This window comes from Triticum dicoccoides, chromosome 3A (assembly GCF_002162155.2).
Source record: "Triticum dicoccoides isolate Atlit2015 ecotype Zavitan chromosome 3A, WEW_v2.0, whole genome shotgun sequence".
NCBI lineage: Eukaryota > Viridiplantae > Streptophyta > Magnoliopsida > Poales > Poaceae > Triticum > Triticum dicoccoides.
Genome location: NC_041384.1, coordinates 543,044,614 through 543,065,973, shown reverse-complemented (window position 1 = coordinate 543,065,973; position 21,360 = coordinate 543,044,614). Strand labels below are relative to the sequence as shown.

The 21,360-nt window shown below is 46.0% G+C and overlaps 3 protein-coding genes across 3 annotated transcripts; 2 read left to right on the top strand and 1 right to left on the bottom strand.

The window, feature by feature from the left end:
- Window positions 1-1,535: 1,535 nt before the first annotated feature.
- LOC119272068 lies at window positions 1,536-2,075 on the top strand. The gene has a single exon (XM_037553661.1). The coding sequence runs from the start codon at window positions 1,560-1,562 to the stop codon at window positions 1,809-1,811; it is 252 nt and encodes an 83-aa protein (XP_037409558.1). The 5' UTR covers window positions 1,536-1,559; the 3' UTR covers window positions 1,812-2,075.
- A 4,268-nt stretch (window positions 2,076-6,343) lies between these two features.
- Window positions 6,344-6,802, bottom strand: LOC119272540 (oryzain alpha chain-like). The gene has a single exon (XM_037554010.1). The coding sequence runs from the start codon at window positions 6,800-6,802 to the stop codon at window positions 6,344-6,346; it is 459 nt and encodes a 152-aa protein (XP_037409907.1).
- A 1,096-nt stretch (window positions 6,803-7,898) lies between these two features.
- Window positions 7,899-11,655, top strand: LOC119272066 (homeobox-leucine zipper protein ROC9-like). The gene is made up of 10 exons (XM_037553658.1): window positions 7,899-8,110; window positions 8,216-8,469; window positions 8,877-8,994; window positions 9,133-9,339; window positions 9,431-9,832; window positions 9,919-10,023; window positions 10,117-10,329; window positions 10,417-10,591; window positions 10,681-10,952; window positions 11,037-11,655. The coding sequence occupies exons 1-10, from the start codon at window positions 8,048-8,050 to the stop codon at window positions 11,511-11,513; spliced, it is 2,286 nt and encodes a 761-aa protein (XP_037409555.1). The 5' UTR covers window positions 7,899-8,047; the 3' UTR covers window positions 11,514-11,655.
- The last annotated feature ends 9,705 nt before the right edge of the window (window positions 11,656-21,360 follow it).

Genomic DNA, 21,360 nt, shown 5'->3' with positions numbered 1-21,360 from the left:
TCCTCTCGCGATCGTGTCGCCCGCACCCCGGGCCTTCTTCTTCCAGCTCCCCCTCGCCCCTTCCTCCCCGCCGCCGTCGGGCTTGGCACATGCGACGTTGGCGGCGGCGGCCCTTGGCCATTCCCCTCTCGGTTGCTCTCCGACGCGGGGCGGAGCGGCGCCGGGGGGAGTTCCTAGGCGGCGGCGGGGTATCCTGGCCCGACGCGGGAGACCGGCTGGTGGCGTGGTGGCGCGGCCTGGCGACGCCCGCTTGGCCCAGATCTAGGTCCTTTGGGCCCATCTGGGTCTGGGCGGGCCGACAGTGTGGTGGGTCGGCGGCGTGACTTCCGGGAGGCGGGGGAGCGGCGATGGGCGGTGGGGTGCTGGCGGCGCCCTGCTGCAGCGTGGCCGGCGGCGCTTAGCGGGCCCGATTCGGGTTGGCCGGGCCAGGGGTGGCCTGGTATGCCCTGCTGGCGCGTCTGGACGGTGACCGCGACGGTGCCAGTGGCACGGGCCTCCCGCACGACGGTCATGGAGGTAGATCGCTCCCGCGCGGCTACAATGCTGCTGCTCCCGGCGCCTCTATCCTCGTCCTATGGGCCTCATGGTGGTAATCTCAGTGAGGCGGCATGGGTGGCGTCGCGACCGCGGTGGCGCATGCTGGTGGGCAGTGGGTTGGCTCCGGTCCGGTTGGCGGTGGGGTATGGAGTGCGGGAGAAATCTTTGCTGGTTCTTTCGGCTCCGATGCGGTGTCGCCTTTCCTTTCTGAAGGGTGTCGGTGGTCTCCGTCCCCCACTCCCCTCCGCGTGCCGGGGGAAACCCTAGGACACGTCCAAATAGCAGCGTCGTTGGGGTCACATTCCTTCTTGGAGCTGCTGCTTGGTACGTGGCGGATCAGAGCCTTGGATCGTGGTGGGTCAATTCCGCAGGGCGCAGCGGTGGCGGGTCATCTACGCTTTGTCGAGCTGCCGTTGTTGGGATTTCTTTCTTCTTTTTTTGTTTCTTTTTGGCTTGATGTGCTGCTCGCCTAAGCATTTGTTTTGTGATCGATGTTGATTGCTTTGAGATACAAAGCAAGGAAAAACCTTTTTTGGATAAGAGGCTCCTTAAAATTAACTCATTTCTGCAAATCCAAATGCTCCAGGAGGCAGGCATGAGCAACTCCATGGTCAACCCTCGTACACTATACATGCAAGTCAAACCGATCCAACGATGGCACACAACGACACCACATCGAGGTCCAAATTAACTGCTAGCACAAGTGGAAAGCGCGAAGACCAACGACTTCTTCCACGGCCACAGCTCCTTCCCGGCAAAGCAACACAGCCAATCAGAGCCGAAGATGCCCACCAAACCCACAGCACTTCACCACTTGCGTACACGACCAGGTAAAAATAATCACATCTCGCAACCGCACGAGCCAAACCCACAGCTCTTTATAAACCCAGACTGCAAGAGTAAGGCAGACACTACCGCCGATAGCACAAACGAGCTGATATCTCACGACGCACACACGCACGCACGCACGCACGCGCGCGCGCACACACCCCTCGTTTGTTGACATCTCGCCGCCGGTGGCCATGGAGGGGGCCTTCATCACGACGGAGCTCCGCGGCGCGCTGGCCAAGGTGGCCGTGTTCCTGCTCGTCCAGGGTCTGGTGTACCTGATCCTCAGCAACTCGTCGAACGTCTTCTCCAAAGATAAGAGGCTCAGGTCCCTGAGCTTCCGGTCGATGCGGTCCATGAGCGTGAGGCGCGTGCTGGCGCCGTTCTCCGACGTCCCCGTCGGCACCGACGAACCCTCCTCGCCTTCGCTGCTGTCGTCGTGGTAGTCGCGCCGCTCTGCCAACCGCGAGGACTGAATTGCTTGGAGAGCTAGCGGTTGCTTAGTTCTGAACGTATGGACAGTTCCTCTGTTCTGCGTTGTCGTGGATTCTTATCGTGGTTGAGATTTGAGAATCATATTTGAACTCGTTATGTTAGGCCCTGTTCGGTAATGATCCGCTCCCGGAATCTGCGGAGCGGGTGACTGGCAACTCCACCATCTTGACCTACAGCTCCGCCAACTCCGCTCCGGGAGCTGTGGAGCGGAGCGATGCCGAACAGCACCTTAGATTAGGTGGGATCTGTATGTGTTGATATGTACATTGAATTGAATTTGGTGGATGGATTATTTGATTCTAAAAAAAAGTGTCTGCTCTCAGTTGTGATTATGGTTCTTGAGTTTTTGCTTCATTTGTAGTAAACTTTAATTCCCGGTTAATACACCATATGCCAATACAACACTGAGGTATTCAGGTAATTCTTACACTACCATTCCCCATGAATGATGAGCTATCTCAATCTAAAAAAAAGTAATTCTTACACTAGACCAGCAATATTAGTCTGTTCTGCTGTATTACGTTTTTTTTCACTCGTGCACTTACCAGTGGGACCCACCGGCCAGGAATCTTGTCAACAGAGCCAAAGAATGGTTTAGAGCTACAGGCAAAAGCCGTAAAGTATGTGTTGTGCACAAAATTGACCTCAACAATTTTTTTTGACCATTTTGTGATATCTCATTTTAATGACATGACAAAGTAAAACCCAACCCTAGAAAAATGAGACAAAAATCCTATGTTTGACTCAAATGACGAAATAGGTCATCATATTCCATAACATGGACCTGTGGCATAATAATATATTGGATCTCAAATTTCAATGTTAATACCAAGCATCATGAAATCGTGCATATTTCATTTAAAAAAGCGTAAACAAGCACGCATTTCCTGAGCCACTCGCTAGCTACATTCAAAACAAACAGAAAATAAAATTTTAAATTCTGATTTTTTTTTTGTAGATGTTGATGTTAGTGTAATAAGGATGCTTGACAATTTTCATGCGAAATGGGATAACAATGCTTCGCCAGTGAAAAAAAATAAGTGCAACATTTGGAGGTAACATTTGGTGTTTGACTTGTCTTTTTATACACGCGAAAATGCTTAAGCTTTCCGCCTAAAAATTTACACATAGCATTTCGGTGTGACAATGAACACATCTATTTGTATCAGATTTTTTTTCGACATTTGTAAAATACATTTTTGTCGTGTAGTAGCATATCCTCCCTAGAGCCAAATAGGATTTACGATTTCTAAGCTATTTCATAGAAACTAAACAAATATCTAACTCTAGTGTTGTCAACAGCGGAAGCAAAGCAACCGGTGTGTATCTGGTTGTACTATATGCATAATTTACTTTTAAGCGCAAATGCCGCAAATGAGAAGGTAACTATGAATATTGCAACTTATCATTTAATTAACCAAATCTATCTTAGTTAGAATTTAACCTTATTATTGTAGAGTTTGGCAAAATTAGACTCAAAGACATTGACTGTGATTTACCTTGGAGGCATTCGAGGGCATCTCAGCTTTATTTTATACCCAAAAAGGCTTTCGTTCCACTTTATAAACAAAGCAACCACCAGAGCCAAGGTCCAATAAGGTTCACGCCGCACACAACGCACACAAACACAGCGGTACACCAGGTTTTGCTGAGGACACATCTCAACAAGCCCAAGAAAGGAACGAAAAAGCTTTATTTTATAAGTTTGTCTCTTCATCTTAATGGCGAGTTATGTGCTACTTATGTAGTTGAGCAGAGGAAAACCATATAAAAATTGTTTCTTACGTGTATTTCCCTACACTTGTGTCATATCTTCTGAAAAATCTGGAGCTTCACATTAATCAAACATCATATTTACAAGGAAACTCCTAAAATAAAAGGAAACATACTATCTAGTCCTCAGAGAATCCTCTACCCTCTCTACCCTGCGCGTCTCAATGGCGTGCAGATGTTGCTGACGTTGGAGTTCCATGTAGTCACTGCAAAAAAGTATTATCCATGCGAACAATCGGGAAGTGACGGTGACGTCAATCCTGAAAGATCCACGGCTCAGAGAAGAAACAAGACTCTACGATGATAAAAAAACCCTAGACATCCTTCCGAGCTGATGGAATAACCAAATCGGCTTTGTTACTCTCAAAGCAGCACTGACCCGACGAAGACAATGTCAATTTTGACAGAGTTGATGATTATGTTTAATCTAGCTTATTCATAATTTTGAATATATGTATGTGCACCCGCAAAAAAAAGAATATATGTATGTGCGTGCTTGAGATGGATGATGTATGGATGTGAATAGGTTTGTTGTGAACAATTCAATTTTGAATATTTCTTCTTTTTCAAGTGATATAGCTACAAGGACATGGAAGGTTTTGACAAAAAAAGAAGAAGAAGAAGAAGAAACCAGCACCAATTTCCATTTTTATAGCAACTATCTTGATTGATAAGGTATGAGAGACAGTTTCATCCATACAATAGTCATGGACACCTAACAGTCCAAGACAACTACAAAAGTTCAAAACCATCAGTTATAGGTACCTATGCGAGACGGTTGTCAATCAACAACTGTCTTCAATAAGCATCAGGCCGAGACGGTCACCTATCGATAATTGTCGTGAATAAGCACTTGTGGTTGGAAAACCCGCCCTTAGCTTTATGTGGCGATTGCCTACAATTGCTGCCATAACTGTAATGGGGTGGTATATTTTGCAACCGCGCCTGAATTGGATGTTTTGTATTAGTGGCGTACAAACATGATTTCTTTCTTCTTACCTTGGTGTATAAGAAAAATTGCTTCAAAATGTATGCAGCATAATTCTAGGCTTTTATTTAGAGGATTGCAAACACGTCAGAATAGAAAAATTACTCAATATCCGAATGTCATGTTCACTTGATTCATAAAGGATTGTATTTAAGCCAAACTTTATTTGATTAAATTCATAAAGGATTTTATTGCCCCTAATTTTATTTGATTAAATCATGATAGAAACAAAGAAATCTTTTCAAGAGGGTCGTCTTTGATTCAAAGGATTTCCAAATGATATCTGAGAAATTATAACCCTTAGGAAAGTAATTTTGCGCAGGTTATATGATTCTTATGATTGCAAACAATATCAATTTCTCTGTAGGATTCATTTACAGTAGAAATCTTTTTTTTCCAGGGCGATTTACAGTAGAACTCGTATGAAGGCTTCCAACCACTCCAACCTCTTAAAAGGAGAGCTATTTTTTTTCTATACACAATAACGCAATATGATATCAATTCATTCATGTAGTATCAACCGGAAAAAGTCATGACACTCTAATCATGTGTTTTTATATTCCTATATTTTAGAATCCTGCATATCAAAGAGGTAGTTGCATGTAGAACTATTCTAAAAAATGTAGTGCAGTAAATCCTTAGGGAATTTTTCTATGGAATATAACTACAAATCGGACAACCAACATTGGATTTCAATTCCCTAAGTTTCTTATGAAAATCGTTTGAATCAGAAAGGGCAACACATTGCTCCGATCACGAGAAGAAGAAAGGCAGTTATGCATGTCAGCAAAATCGTTGTTATAAGTATGGGCGACATGCATAGTCAGAAGTGCAACGAACATTCATCTGGGCATCGCCAACTGGTCAGAGGTTTGCCCAACCATGCTGCATGTCCATTGTTCTGTAAACAGGCCGGGTAGTAAATTAATGCATGTTTGAGCTCTGCACTTGTGCACCCGCATGCATTAGGAGTAAATTAAAATTCAGGGTGCAGCTGAACATCAAGGAGAAACACACACATATTCAGAGTGCTCAGAAAACTGAAAGCGGGATATATCTTGCTGCGGCAGAAAAATTATACCCCATAGTTTTTCGTCTCCGGCTGCAAGATCATATAGTCGTCGTATTACGAAGGAAGTAGAGTGCCACGACGAAAGACGACGTGCTCAGTAGACAAAGTGTGTGTCAGTGGGACAGCTTGGGAGGCGTGGCCGGTATTCCTCTCGTCCGGGTGGGTAGGGGCATGTCCAGAAACAGGAGGCCTAGCGATCAGCATGCTGTGGCCACAAGCTTTGCCATTTTAACAACGTGTTAAGCATCAGCATCGATCAATCAACTCACGCGTTCTTGTTTCTTGCATGCACGGACGATCGACGACCCTGCGGCCTGCGCGCATAACTACCGTTCAATCCCTAGCTAACCGCCCGCTCCGTCCGGCCGACCCGTGTTTCTTCTCTCCAGTAATGGTGCTACCTAGAGGCTATATATAGGGGATTGGTTTTGGTTCCATGGTGGCCATGTAACTAGCAAGACTTATCTAATGAAGTCATATCAATTCAAGATTTTTGCCATCAACCGCTTAAAAACAAATGAAGTCTATCGATTGACTTCCATGGTGCAGTTCAGTCAACGATAGGATCACAAAACTATGCAGATTACCCAACAATTTATGATGAAAACAATGTAAGAACTTATAAATAACTCTAGTAGAGTATTTTACAATTAGCGAACACATATCCTACCATGAGTGCCATAATCACAGATATAGATTGGAAGCATATGTGGATGAGGTTCTTCTCTTGGTATATATGGCTTATATCCCTGGCTCAGGGTTCTCCACTCCTCATCGGTGTAGTCGCTGAACATGTTGATGCCGAAAACTGCGTCGGGGCCGAAGCCGGCCTTGTGCAGATCGGCGTCGCGGAGGCCCTCCTTGAAGATAGCGTAACGGCGATCCTCCTCGCGAGCGGAGCTGTACTTCCTGCCGTGCTTGGCCTTCCACTCGGCAAACAACCGCCGGGTCTCCTTCTCGCTCATCTTCTTGCCGTGCCCTGCCTTAAACCCCGCCAAGACCCGATGGTGCAACTCCCTGTCCGCCGTGTTCGCCACCGCCGCCGCCAGGGATACCAGCAGCAGCAGCAGCGCTGCCACCGCCATGACGGCCGTTGGGGGGCTCCTCATCGCGACGGAAGGTGGGGTTAGGGTTAGGGGTATGTGCGTGCAGTCGTTGGGTAGGTCGTCGATCGCGTGTGTGCTCTTCGATCAAACTCTGGATTTGGCGATCGCTCGGTGCTGTGTGTATATAGAAGAGTCGTCGAAGAAGAGACCGAGACGCACAGGTACGGCCGCGGATCAGGACATCGACTAGTACGCGCGCGCGACATCTTGTCAGACACGGTCATGACTCCATCTCAGAAACGCTTACGGATTCTACTACTAGTCCCCAGGCGTATGTGCATCACGCTTAATTACGTGTGTAGCCAAACCATTTTTAGAGCCCTATGAAATGAAAATATTTTGAATCGAAAAAGGGCCTAACATTGCTCCAGGTGATCACAAGAGAGGAAGAACGGCAGTCATCCATGGCAGCAACATCTTTGTCATTTCTCAAGAGAAGTAGGCAACATGCATAGTCAAAAGCGCCACTGGATATATATTGCAAGTAGTACCAGAAATGCAATGAGCAATAATTTGGGGAGTGAGGTTTTCCCAACCATGCATGTCCACTGCTCTGTAAATAGGCCGGGTCTAGTAAATTATGCATGTTCGAGTTCTGCACTTGTGCACGCATGCAGCAGTAAATTAAAATTCAGAGTGCAGCTGAACATCAAGGAGAAACACACACGTTCAGAGAACATATTTGTTCAGAGTGCTCAGGAAACGGAAGTGGGATATATCTTGCGGTGGCAGGAAATTACATCCAACATTTCATCTCCAGCTGACGAAAGTCGACAGGCTCAGTAGGCAAAGTGCGTGTCAGTGGGACAGCCTGGGGGCCGCGGTATTCCTCCGGGTGGGTTGGGGCATGTCCAGAAACAGGAGGCCTGGCGATCAGCATGCTGTGGCCACAAGCTTTGCCAATTTAACAGCGAGGTAGCATGCATCAGCATCGATCAATCAACCCACGCATTCTTGTTTCTTCATCAAGACGCACCGTCCGTTGCATCCCTGCGCGCATAACTACCATTCAATCCCTAGCTAACCGCTCCGTCTGCCTCCTCCGATCCGCCTCATCACCCAGCTGATCCCTCCCTGCAGTATATACGGAGCAGTTAGTTGTCCCGGAGCTCCATGGTCTCTCGCGTAACTTCTTTGTTCCCTTCCTCCTTATGCCGACCGGAACCGGCCATTGCCCTCTTCGTCCCCTAGAAGCTAAGATTTCAGTTGTTTCTCCTGCTAGCTTCGGCCTTCAGGGAGATCGATAGCATGGGGAGCGGCCGGCCGCGCACCAAGGACTTCTTTGCAGCCCCGACGCTCTCCCTCTCGCTCGTCCGTCACACCGATCTATATATCCAATCCTCTCTCGCAGATCAAGGAAAATAAGCATGGACCTAATTGTAGCTTGCTTAGTAAATGATCGAGTTGTGGGTGCAGGCAGGTGCGTTTGCCAGGAACGCGCCGAGCGGAGACGAAGTGGAAGAAGGCGAGGAGGGGAGTGGCGGGATAATAGGCGGGCCACCAGGTGAGGAGGTGGAGATAAGCAGCGCGGACACGGGGCCGGCCGGCAGCCAGTCCGGCGACGGCTCCGGGGAAGAAGAAGAAGGCCATGCCGATGGTGGTAAAAGGAAGAAGAGGAGCAGGAAGAGCTACCACAGGCACACCGCTGAACAAGTCAGGGTTATGGAAGCGTAAGTTTCCCCTAGCCTGAGCATAGCGATGCCCACTACTTTCAGAATTCAGTCCGATTTCTCGTCAGTGCATTGCAGATTTTCAGTGATCATGCAGGGTGTGAGAATTTCTGTCAACCGTGTGCCCTGTGCCCATGGGAGAGGGCGGGGGTATGGCTGGACAGGGATAAAAGAGGTGCCTGATAAAGGCCCATGGGCCAGGCAGGGCCAAGCCCCAAAAGCATGACATGTTAAACATGTGATCCCTGAAAACTAGAAATATTTTGAACCTTTGCAGCAACAAAACACAAAATGAACTCCAACACAACAGGATTATTATAATTTCTAAGCAGTGGTGATATCAGTAGTCGCTTTGCAAAAAAAAAAATAGTCTCTTGCTGATGAAAATTATTTTTGGTGGCTTGAAGGGTATTCAAAGAGTCGCCACATCCAGACGAAAAGCAGCGGCAGCAACTCAGCAAGCAGCTAGGTCTGTCTCCACGGCAAGTCAAGTTCTGGTTTCAGAACCGACGAACTCAGATCAAGGTTTAATCACCATCATCAAGCATGCATGCGGATCACTGTTTTTTCCCCTTTTTGAGTTTCATGCGGATCATTGTTACCTTAATTACTAGGGGTTCTAGTAATTTGATCTCACACAACACGATTAATCTGTTCGATCAGGCAACTCAGGAGCGACACGAGAACTCGCTGCTCAAGTCGGAGCTGGAGAATCTCCAGAAGGAGAACCGCGCCATGAGACAGCTTGCCAAGGGACCCTCACGCTGCCCAAGCTGTGGCGCCGCAGCAGCCTCGACCGATGGCTTCGACGCCGCCGCGGCGAACCAAGAACAGCTGCTGCAGCTGGAGAACGCCAAGCTCAGAGCCGAGGTTCATGCCGCCGTCCCGCCAACGCAGCCTTCGGTCGCAATCTGAGGCTACCAACCGGAAACTGATGCTGTGGAAGTGGAACCCATTTCAGGTAGAGAAGCTGCGGGGTGCGCTAGGGACGGCCGCGGCAGACGGAGCCGCCTCCCCGGCCTTCTCGCCGCCGTTCTCCGCGGCCACCGCCCAGATGAGCGGTAACCGGAGCCCGTTCGAAGTTTACGGCGCCGGCTTCGTGGGCCGCGACAGGCAGAGCGTCCTGGAGCTGGCCGGCCGCGCGCTGGAAGAACTCAAGACGATGTCTTCCTCCGGTGAGCCTCTCTGGGTACGGAGCGTCGAGACCGGTCGAGACATTCTCAACTACGACGAGTACGTGCGCCTGTTCCGGCGCGATGATGGCCCCGGCGATCGGCGGGCCAGCTGGTCCGTCGAGGCGTCACGTGAAACCGGGGTGGTTTACCTTGACGCGACGAACCTAGTGCATGCTTTCATGGACGTGGTACGTGCCAGTTGCCACCTATCTTTCCATCTTTACACACGTGAGCGTGTGCAGTATGCTGACAGTGTCTCTGAAAACCTGTACAGAACCAATGGAAAGAGCTCTTCCCTTCCATGGTCTCCAAGGCATCGACGCTGGACGTGATCCGCACCGGCGACGACGACGATGTACACGACGGCGCGGTGCAACTGGTAGCCCAACTCCATGACGTCAGTTTCCTCTGGTTCTGACGGATCAGCCATGGCGCTAAGCTCTGCTTCGGTTGTGTCCTGTTGGTTTTTCAGATGTTTGCAGAGGTCCAGATGCTGACGCCAATGGTACCCACAAGAGAGTTCTACTTCGCCCGCTACTGCAAGAAGCTGGCCGCGGAGAAATGGGCCGTCGTCGACGTGTCCTTCGACAAGGCTGAAGCCGACGTCGGCACGTCGCCGCTGGTCACGTGCTGGAAGAATCCCTCCGGATGCATCATCGAGGAGCAGACAAACGGCCACTCCAGGGTACGGATGCAGCAAGCAGACGATATAAATGGCTAATTTCCAATAAAACCAATGCCCATTTTGTTGTCTGCCATGCAAATTGATCAGGTGACATGGGTGGAGCACACCAGATGCCGCGAGTGCGCGGTCCCGTCCATGTACAGGGCGGTGACCGCAAGCGGCCTGGCGTTCGGCGCGAGGCGCTGGGTGGCGACGCTCCAGCTCCAGTGCGAGAGGATGGTCTTCTGGGTGGCGACCAACGTGCCGACCAGGGACAGCAACGGTAAGCCCGCCGCCGACGACCATGAATCTCAGCGCATGATCGCCGGTCCTCTTAATTTAGTACCATGCTCTTGTGTTGTGTGGGCACAGGGGTCTCCACACTGGCAGGGAGGAGGAGCGTCCTGAAGCTGGCGCACCGGATGACCTCGAGCCTCTGCCGTGTCATCGGTGGGTCGCGTGGCCTGGCGTGGAGCAGGGCGCCGAGAGCCGGCGCCGGCGACGTCCGGCTGACCTCCCGGACGAACGCCGGCGACCCCGGCGAGCCGCAGGGCCTGATCGCCTGCGCCGTGCTGTCCACGTGGCTCCCCGTCAGCCCGACGTCCCTCCTGGATTTCCTGAGGGACGAATCACGACGGCCCGAGGTAATCTGCAGCCGCCGTGCACATTTCCTGTTGCAAATGCTCTAGAAAGGATGTGCGTAACCACCACCCATCAAATTGTTGCAGTGGGATGTCACGCTGGCCGGACGAGCCGTGCAACGTCGCGTGAACCTGACCAAGGGGAAGGACCGTTGCAACTGCGTCACCGCCTACGTAAGTTCCAGAGCCGACGAACAGGGCGGCGAGTGGATCGTGCAGGACAGCTGCACCAACCCGTGCGAGTCGATCGTCGCGTACGCGCCGGTCGACGCCGCCGTCCTGCAGCCGGTCATCCGCGGCCACGACTCGAGCGGCGTGGCACTCCTGCCGTGCGGCTTCGCGGTCGTGCCGGACGGGCTGGAGTCCCGGCCCGCGGTGATCACGTCCAGGAAGGAAGACGGGGCGGTGGCGGGAGCGGGGTCGCTGGTCACCGTGGCGTTCCAGGTGCTGGCCAGCTCGTCGCCGGCGGCCGCGCTCTCGCCGGAGTCGGCGGAGACCGTGACGAGCCTGGCGTCCTGCACGCTGCGTCGCGTTAAAAAGGCCTTGGGGTGCCAAGACCGCTAACGAATATTGTACATGCATCATTTGCCTCCGTTTCTTGAAAAAAAATAGTGTACATGCTGGACAGGATGTTTACAGGATAAAATAGTACTCTCTGGAAGATACTGTACAGATAAAGAGATAAATGGATGTTTTGGTTCGCATAATTGAGACGTGTATAATCATATGCGAAGTTCGGTCGTGCTTGAGGATAGATCTTGGTTGTTGATAGAGCAGGCTTGTTCCTATCCACGGCGGAACGCAAAAATATGCAAAGACCGATCCAAGTGTCTGGATTGCATTGTTGAGAAATAAAAACATGTGATCAATTGTATGGGAGGGATGCCTCTCGAAGGTGTCTGTTGAGGAAGAGGTGTCTCCTCAACACATCCCTTCATCATGTATATAAGTGGGTCTCCCACATCGCAATGGAACTAGTGGATCATTTGTGTCTCTCATTTGTCTCCTTTACTTTGATACTACAAGACGTTATCAGCACTTAGGGTGTGTTTGGTAGGGTGCATGGAGGGTGCGTGAGGACAAAAGTTTCCAATCCGACCCACTTTTGATTGTTTGGTAGGGTGCATGGGCTCGCCTGAGCTATGCTCATCTGATGCATAAAAGTGCCCTCAACCATGCTCATCTCATGCACCCCACACAGTGTGCATGGAGGCAGCTATGTTGGCCCTGACACTCGTCTCCACCGACCAGACCACCTTCAGATATGTTTATTTTTTTCAAAAAGAATCAGAATTTCAAAATTTGTTTAAATTTTTGAAAACTTTAGAATTTCAGAAAAATGGAAAAATTTTGAATTTCAAAATTGCTTAAATTTTCAAAAAAAATCATAATTTCAATATTTTTTGAATTTTCAATAATTTTTTGAAATTTCAATTTTTCTAAAAAAAATCATAAATGTTCGGAATTTCAAAAGGAAATCAAAATTGGTTTGAATTTTTTTAAAAAATAGTATTTTAATTTTTTTATAAAATATTCAATTTTTTCTAAATTTTCAAAAAAACTCGTAATTTCAAATATGTTTAAATAAAAAATAGAATTTTAAAATTTATTTTAATTTTCCAAAAAAGTTTAGAATATCAAATTTTATTCAAAATTTCAAAATATGTTTAAATTTGTGTTGGCATTTTGTTGATTTTGTTCATCATTAAATATTTTTTTTCAGAATTCGAAGTTGTTCAGCATGTCTAAACACATGCAGCTGCCAAACAAAATCTCAGCTCAGCATGTTTCAGCGCATACATCACTGCCAAACAACAGCAACTGCATGGACTCAGCATGTATGAGATAAGAACAATTAGGCTAGGTCCATACATGCTACCAAACACATCCTTAGACTCAATCTAGAGCAATTAGCGACACGAAAAGAAACTGTCGAGTGGCCGTTCTTTTGAACATCGGCCAGTATGCACGGAGGCGCTCGGCCGTGACAGCGCTCCTCCGAGGCGGACGCACGACGCCAGTGCGTGAAGGCGTCGATAGCAGAACTGCAAGGCGGCGGCAACAGCATGCGATGACAGGGTTGATTGCGCAAGGACATGCAGCGGCAATACCATGGAGCATGCATGCATCCGTACAGAAGATTAATCATGAGAATGTTAATTTCTTTGTCTTCTTGTGATTAAGGGATACAAGAATCTGATCCATTTGTTTTCATGCGAGAATTGCTTGGCTCTTCGCTGAGAGGAAAACTCCATCTAAGCAGCAGTTACGTACGCTCGCGGCAGCCGGCGGAGTCGTCCTGTTGCATTCGCATCCGGCAAGTGAAGGCCTCTGATGCGGATCCATTCAACGCAGAACTGCCTGGTTCCACGCACATATTGGGATTAGTCAATTGATTGCTTAATCAATCATCTTTCAATTAATTTTTCCCTATACATCTACGCACTCACGAGATTTACTTCCATCTGAGCACGTACAGAAAGAGAAAACAAGAAGAAGAATCTCAGACATTGGAATCCATCGATCCCAGGAAGAACGAGAAAAGAGTCATGGCGGTGACGCGCCTGACGGCCACAAGGAATCGACGAAGGTGGCTACGTGTGCAGAACAAGCAGCGCGACATGGGGTGTTGTCGGGCCCGCGCGACGGTATGAATTACGGCGGCGGGAGGCATCATCAGCAAAATGCCTCACGGCCGGCGACCACGAATCTGTCCAAGTGCGGGGGCGTCCATGGCCTTAGGGCGTAATTGCGGCTGAGGCGGTGCCAATTGCGCATGAAGCCCTCGGTTTTGGCCGACGATGCTCCCTCCGGCGTGGCCTCGACCGCGTGGCGCTCGATTCGCCCGTACGGTAAAGCGCTCCGGCGCGGCTGAAAATTTCCCAAAGGCAACGGTGGCTATTCCTCTCAGGGAATTGGTAAACGCACAACAGAAGAAGAGAAAAGATATCATCTCTTCAGTGATTTTGCAAATCAGCCTTTTTGATTGTATGGAAATCACGGATAAATCCTGACACTTTAGTTCGGATTATCCAACTTGCTGCTAAACTCTTAGGCTTATTGAAAATTACCCCGAGGCTTTACTATTTTCAGCACTCTAACCACATGGTTATTGATATTTGCGTTTTATGCCCCAGGCTTCAGAGCAAATATACATGATAGACCACAGGGTCTTGCTGAATTGCATAATAATTAATTATGCATCATTTTACATCATGTAAAATGATCGTTTGAGGCCCCCAAGTCCTCATATATGTTACACAAGTATGTTTATACTTCTGCATTTATTCGTATTACATGAGTAATACTGTTGCAAAGCAATATATTGATTCCATTATTGGCAAGAATATGGAACTTGCTTGCAAATTCGGAAAACGTAAGGTAGAGAAATGTATGAAATTGCCTGACTATGTCAAATTTACATTTGTCATAAGGAATCGACAAATGGCATCTACTGCTTAATTGCATATTATCCAATGTTATTGTGAGGTCTATATTATGTCAGTCTGACATAATGATTACCTTCAATTTTGCACACAACTTATGGATTGCATGATGGCAACGAATCATTTTCGTTCACAACTGCGAGGTCTACACTACCATGTGGTGATTACCTTCAATGTGTTTTTTTAATTAACACAAGGTTGTGAGAAGCTCCATAAGAGTGAGATCTACAGTACTTAGTGATTATCTCCATGTGTTCGAAGCAAAAGTGATGGCACAAAACTTATGACATAGCCATTATGAGGCCTACACTGTTGATGCCTACCTTCATGATGTTTTTCCAGATACTTGTCAATTTCATAGCATTTGTCATTGGTTGTGACTATAGTGTCAAATACTCCATCACAAAATGAATCCAAGGAAATGGTGACTATGCTGTATATTATGCTATGAAGAGAATTATGCAAAACACTTGCATATTTTGGTGATTACCTTCCATGCATACACAACTTATGGGACGTCATCATAGTTATGAATTAAGTTTCATGCATAGCTGAGAGGTTCATGCCATTTTATGGTGATTACCTTCATGTGTTATAAATAACATAAGGTTGTGGAGGCTATGATCAATGGGAACTGTCCATAAGAGTGAGGCACCACTAGGTGGTCGACTACCTCTATGTGTTTTAAGGAAATTAAAGGGTTGTCCCTTTTGAGGTGACTACCTTTACTTGAAAGATCCACACCACACTGTGGTGTTCTTCTGGAAGGCTTGCCCTATGGGTCACTAAGAATCACCATCACCATGATTATGCCTAGCCATAGCATTTTTATCTTAATGAATTTACTAAAGGTAAATTAATGCATGAGCATTTCATGCAGCATATGGCCAACCTTTTTGGAAAGGAATTGTGATGAGATGACATTAGGTGAGAGTAATTATTTAAAGATTGGTCATGGACATTAAAGAATATGCATGGCTATCTATAAATAGCTAAGAATATGCATATTTGCATATATATGTGTCATCGCAATGACTCGGTTCTCAAACTGAGTATGTAATGGATGATGAACATCCACTTTTCCCTTTGAGCCTTCATTGAGGCAAGATATATTGTTATAAGCATCACATGGATGATTATTCATTCGTTGTTAGGACTTCGAGTCCGTTGAGCCTTATAGTTTTGTTGTCTATAAATCAACACTATGTTGAGATTATGTGATAAGGCGGCTCCAGATGCATATCTAAATATAAGTCCTTATTGCACTTTACGTTCTCCTAGGATGGTAAACAGAAATATCATCTTTGTTTCAGATTTGCAATGCCTCAAATTCATGCTAGTGCTCTTAGTACTAAGCAATAGCGGTCAGAGAACCACGGGAGTTGAATGTAAAGTGAAGGAAAAATGACAAGCAAAAATGGAGTGTATATCTCAAAAGGGAATGTGTCATTTAATCTAAATGATCATAATGACAACTTTCAAGTTTGTTGAAGTGGTGATTGTACGAAATGTCGTACCAATGATTCCCAATTGGTAAAGTATTGTGTTGAATCATATCACCGACTCACTGGAGGAAAATGATTTTAAAGGGATAAGTTTGAAGTTCTACTTCAAAAGGAAACAACCAGAAAATATTCTGGCATGGTAGAAGGAGAATGAACTCCTCTATATTGACGATATGCATATGGAATGATATTCCAAAGATATTTTGGATATCTCATGTAGTCTCCTAGTTATCCCTAAATATCATTAGCCTATAATTGTACTACTACATGTAGTATAAATTGCAACATCATCTTCCTCGGACATGATAGTTGAGGAAATTGAGTGTATGAGTCAGTTCATACTCAATTTTGTTGCATACACAATAATTTTTCCTCCTTTATCATCATGGTATTGGACGATTAGAGAAATTTTTGACAATTATGTTGGCCACAACTTGACAAGTCACAATATTCCCAACAATCATCACATTGTTTTGTGCACTACATGTGACATTGGGGAATTAATTTTAAGCCACTCTCACCTTAAAATTTGAAATGAGCCAGCCAATATTCTTGATTGCATTCAAGAATATGTTTGGATTATTCAACCATTATCTGGGTTATGTTGGTACTCCATGGTGTTAATAGACGCATCTAGAGGATGGTCTTAGATGTGTATCATCTATACAAAACCATGTGTCTACTAAATTAACTGCTCAAATTGACGAATTTAGAGCAAATTATCCTAACGTGGGCTAATTCCATTGGAATGCAAATATCGTTGAAGTTGATTCACGAGCATTCAATGGTTATATTCAGAAGTATATAGTACATAACCTAAATGGTTTGGCTTGATCTCTTATGAAAGAGATTCAATATTGCTTGGCCAATGTTCCAGAATTATGATTTACCAACACTTTGTTGATGGTGGCATGCGGTCTCACACTCCGCGTATTTGGTCTAAATAAGATCAAATTATACTTTACCCCCTTGCAGTTTGTACGTGGAAATAAGTGAAGTATTTTCCATCTGCGGTAATTCGGTTGTATACTGATATCACCACCCCAACATACATCATGGGCCTTCACATATGGTTGGGATCTATGTGAGGAATAACTGTGGTATGTTCATTAATCCGCCGAATACCTTAACCCTAGCAAGGGAGTTATTTGCAGCCCATACGCTGATTGCTTTTGCAATAAGAACATTTTCTGGCATTAGGGGGAGATGTGTACCACAAAGAATGCCAGGAAATGGATAAGAAATGTCATAGACATTTTGTCCACATACTTAAGAATTTGAACTTCAGGTTCAGATTATGAGAAATTTGCAACATATTGCAAATAATCTGCCAAGTATATTTACTGATGACAAAGGTGTCACTATGGTCAAGTACCAGTACGAGTGGAGGTACCAAATAAACCACTCGTCCCCCTAGATGAGAGCAAGAGGGGGAGAATTTTGGTCGCATGAGATTGAATTCTCATATGTTTCAGCGGAAACAGAGAAGATTGACCCCTCGATTAGTAAATATGATTCAACCTCGGGTTGAATGACACCTGAGGGATGCGTGGCATCCAAAGTCCAACACATATGTGCACACATTCCTAGGTGTTGGGATATCGAAACACCTTGACTCCGTTGTTGTGGGAAATCACAAGGAGTTAAGATGTGTAATAAGAATTCCACAATGATATTGATTCATGAGAATCATGTATGAGAAAGTCTACATATGTCGACATAAAATTCTTCTCAAGAATTGCTATAATCCTTTTGGGCCCTGAACCAAATCCATGGAGAGTGTTGTTGCACTTATATTGGTTCAAATGAAAGGAAGCAATTAAGGAAGATTGACACTCGCTCATCAAAAGAGAGGTATTTACCATTGTAAAACCTGCTCCTCATAAGTATCTTCCAGAGGGAAGGAAAGTGAATTTTTGTTTGGAAACAAAAATAAATGAGGTGGTGAGAAAGCGAGGCTTGTAGCACAAGGGGTTTTCGCAGAGACCCGACATCGGTTATGATGTAGCATACCTTCTTGGTATGAGTTGAATTATGTTTCGGTACTGAATGTTAATGGCAGTATAGATCCGTACGGTTGATGTATGTAATGTCTACATACTCCCATGGGTCAATTAGTTTGGATGTATATATTGAAGTCATTGAATGACTTAATATTCTGAATCCAAAGGTAAATCACAACATGCATGTGTGAAACTTCTGAAGTCATTCTGTGACTTGAAGTGGTCGGAGAATTGTGTGGTGCAACCGACTAAGTGAGTTATTTCTTGACAAGGATTACTCTCATACTAATGATTGTTGACATGTATTCATGAAGAAATCCTGGGTTGGATTTTACATCACCTTAATTTGTGGTGTCGATGATCTTATCATCAAAGTCTATATAAGACATGAAATACACACAATCATGTTAAGACGGATATTTGGGTTAAACCAAATTATGCTAAGCTTATGACTTGAACATATCCCCCTAAGATATCAGTCTTCATATATCCGAAAGTATTGGAGAAGTTCAATATGGATATATTATAGCAAAGACACATATGGTCATGTTATACCTAATATGGGATATAGATCCTTGAGACATAGGGGAGATGGTGAAGTGATAGATGAGCATGAATTGCCATATCTAAATACCATCGAAGCAGTCATATATCTTGCAAAATATGTGAGGCCTGACACTATAGTTTTTGGCAATTTATTGAGAGTGCAATTCTCTGAAAGGTATAAGGTTTGTGTAAGGAATATCCTGGGATATATCCAGGGCACGAAGGGTCTTGATCAATTTCATTCGAAAAATCAAGATGGGACCATGGTTTAATATATTGATAGTGGCTAATTATCTGATCCCACAATGCCATATCAAAGACTGGGTTTGCTGGAAGAGTACTTTGAAGGAAGTATTCAGAATAGACTCTAAACGAGTCCTTCCAGTGATCATTCTATTTCATTTGAAGCATCCAAAAATGTGGATGACTTCATAGAATGATTGGCCACATGTGAAATCATGTGGAGATTATCATTATCTACCAAGATAATGTCACTTTGTATTGCTTATGGGTTATATTTATCCTTGTGAATTACAGAAACATAATAGGATAATATGCAAACAGATTATTGTGATATTCACAGTATCTCTATCCATGTTTACATTTCAGAACTAGGTTCGTGGAATTGGTATGAGATATTCTTGAGGTTTGCAAAGTTTAGGGGGAGTAAAATCTCAAGTTATAACCCGTTGGTGATCCTCAAATCACTCATATTGTACTCCTTTTCCCTTTATGAGTTTTCCATGATGGTTTCTCATATAAGGTTTTTAACGAGACAATATAAATACAAGTGCGGATATATGCCATATTGGTTTCTCTTTATATTTTTTCCACTGGGTTTTAAAGGAGTTTTTGATGGCATATTATTATAAGGTTTCTCCTCAATTTTTCCCACAAGGTTTTTGGAGGAGTTTTCAGTTTGCAATATACATATGACGAATTGATCAAGGGGGAGTGTTGAGAAATAAAAACATGTGATCAATTGTATGGGAGGGATGCCTCCCAAAAGCACACCCCTTCACCATGTATATAAGTGGGTCTCCCACATTGCAATGGAACCAGTAGATCATTTGTGTCTCTCATTTGTCTCCTTTACTTTGATACTACAAGATGCATGACGTCTCACTCACCCCAGGAAAAGAGCGACCTCCCATTGCCATCGCTGCATTTATATGTTTCACACACTAGTAGTACGTGACATCATAATTTGTTGCAAGTTGGGCCAGTTTTTTATTTGTTGAACTTTGCAGGTTGGGTTAGAATAATCTTGCCGCATAAAGAAGGATTAATTTGCGAACAACTTGGGGTTAGATGGTTAAAGGGACAGTGTTACACAGCCCATCACATCAGGGTTTAAATCTTGATGCTTGCATTATTTCTAGATTTATTTCAAATTTTCTGGCGTTGTGCTTTCAATGAGGGGAGACGTTTTCGTTGATGATGAGACGTCTATAATAACTTCGTAAATCTCAAGATGATAGCCGGCTTAGCATGTTGAAGATGCTAATATGGATAGAATGTGCGTGTATACACTTATAAAGATGAGTGAATGCATGTATATATGAGTACTTGTGTCTGTATTGTGTTAAAAAAAGATTGATCTCCGTCCAACTAATTCTGCATGAATTTTGGCGTGTTCTAACAGTTTTTGTGTATCACGTAGGACTAAACTGGTGTGTGGACATTCATCCGGTCACCCACACGTTCTTTTTATCACACGGGGGGCTGTGTGCGGGCGTTTAACAATTCGCCCACACACGAGTTTTCACGCACGCAGAGGGGGTGGTGTGTGTGCGTTTATCACTTCGCCCACACGCCCGTCTCCTCGCTCACACCCAAAGCTAACAGTTGCCATGTGTTTCTGTAGGGTACATGGCAACTGCCCTATCTTTCCTTGTAAGCAAATGTCAACTCTTTTTTACCCGAGTTGCCATGTGTTTTTGCATGGTACATGACAACTGTCCTAGCGTGCACATAAACAGATGACAACTCTTTCTCTTTACATGGCAGCTGCCCTAGCATGCCTGTGAATACATGGCAACTCTCTCTTTTACTCAAACATGTTTTTTTGCCATGCCTTTTTGTAGTGCTACACGGCAACTGCCTAGTGTTAGTGGGTGACAACTCCTAAAATTTTGAAATCATGACAACTGCAGTAGACCAGACCATACATGGCAACTGCAGTTGCGCAACCATGGCAACCGAAGTTCAGCGACATGGCAACTACAGTTAAACGAACATGAACGAGGGTCTGGACCATGACAACTGTGGGACGCGCGGTGACTGTCACGCGGGGCGTGCGGGACCACGAGGTGCGAGGCTTAACGTACGGGGCGTGTGGCATTATCTATTTCGCCCACACGCACGCGTGTGAGAGGGATTGAGAAAAAAAGAGGTGTGTGGGCATTACTTGTTTTTTTGAGCATTGGGCATTACTTGTTTTGTCCACACGTAAATGTGTGGGCTGTTCCTCTTATACATCCTTTTATACACCATACAAAATGTGTGAGCAGACTTCCTAACGCCCACATCTTATTACACTTATCGGCGTCTTTTTCCTAAGAAAAATAGAATACGACCCACACCAGGCGACGCCGGGGCAAGCCACACCCCGACGGCACCGATCACCGCGAGAACTTTGGCGTGTACGCATTCGCGTGACACGACGCCAGCGGAAACAGCCATCCGCCGCGGCGCCACCCCGCCCGCCCACCCGCCCGCCGTTTATAGCAAACCCAGCGGCCGCACGCGGGTGCGCTCGGCACCCCACGTCCGCGCCCCTCGATTCCACAGCAAGCACCCAACACGCCGCACGCGGCACGCGCCCGAGACGCTCGTACGGGCCGGCGCACCCTAGCCGGGCCGCGATGCCCACGGCTAACGTGCGCGCGGCGCAGCCTGGCGCCGACCG

Coding starts and splice junctions, on each gene's coding strand:
- LOC119272068 (XM_037553661.1), top strand. CDS start 1,560: ATGGAGGGGGCCTTCATCACGACGGAGCTCCGCGGCGCGCTGGCCAAG.
- LOC119272540 (XM_037554010.1), bottom strand. CDS start 6,802: ATGAGGAGCCCCCCAACGGCCGTCATGGCGGTGGCAGCGCTGCTGCTG.
- LOC119272066 (XM_037553658.1), top strand. CDS start 8,048: ATGGGGAGCGGCCGGCCGCGCACCAAGGACTTCTTTGCAGCCCCGACG. Junction 8,111..8,215: donor CGACGCTCTCCCTCTCGCTC/GTCCGTCACACC, acceptor TTGTGGGTGCAG/GCAGGTGCGTTTGCCAGGAA. Junction 10,330..10,416: donor AGACAAACGGCCACTCCAGG/GTACGGATGCAG, acceptor CAAATTGATCAG/GTGACATGGGTGGAGCACAC.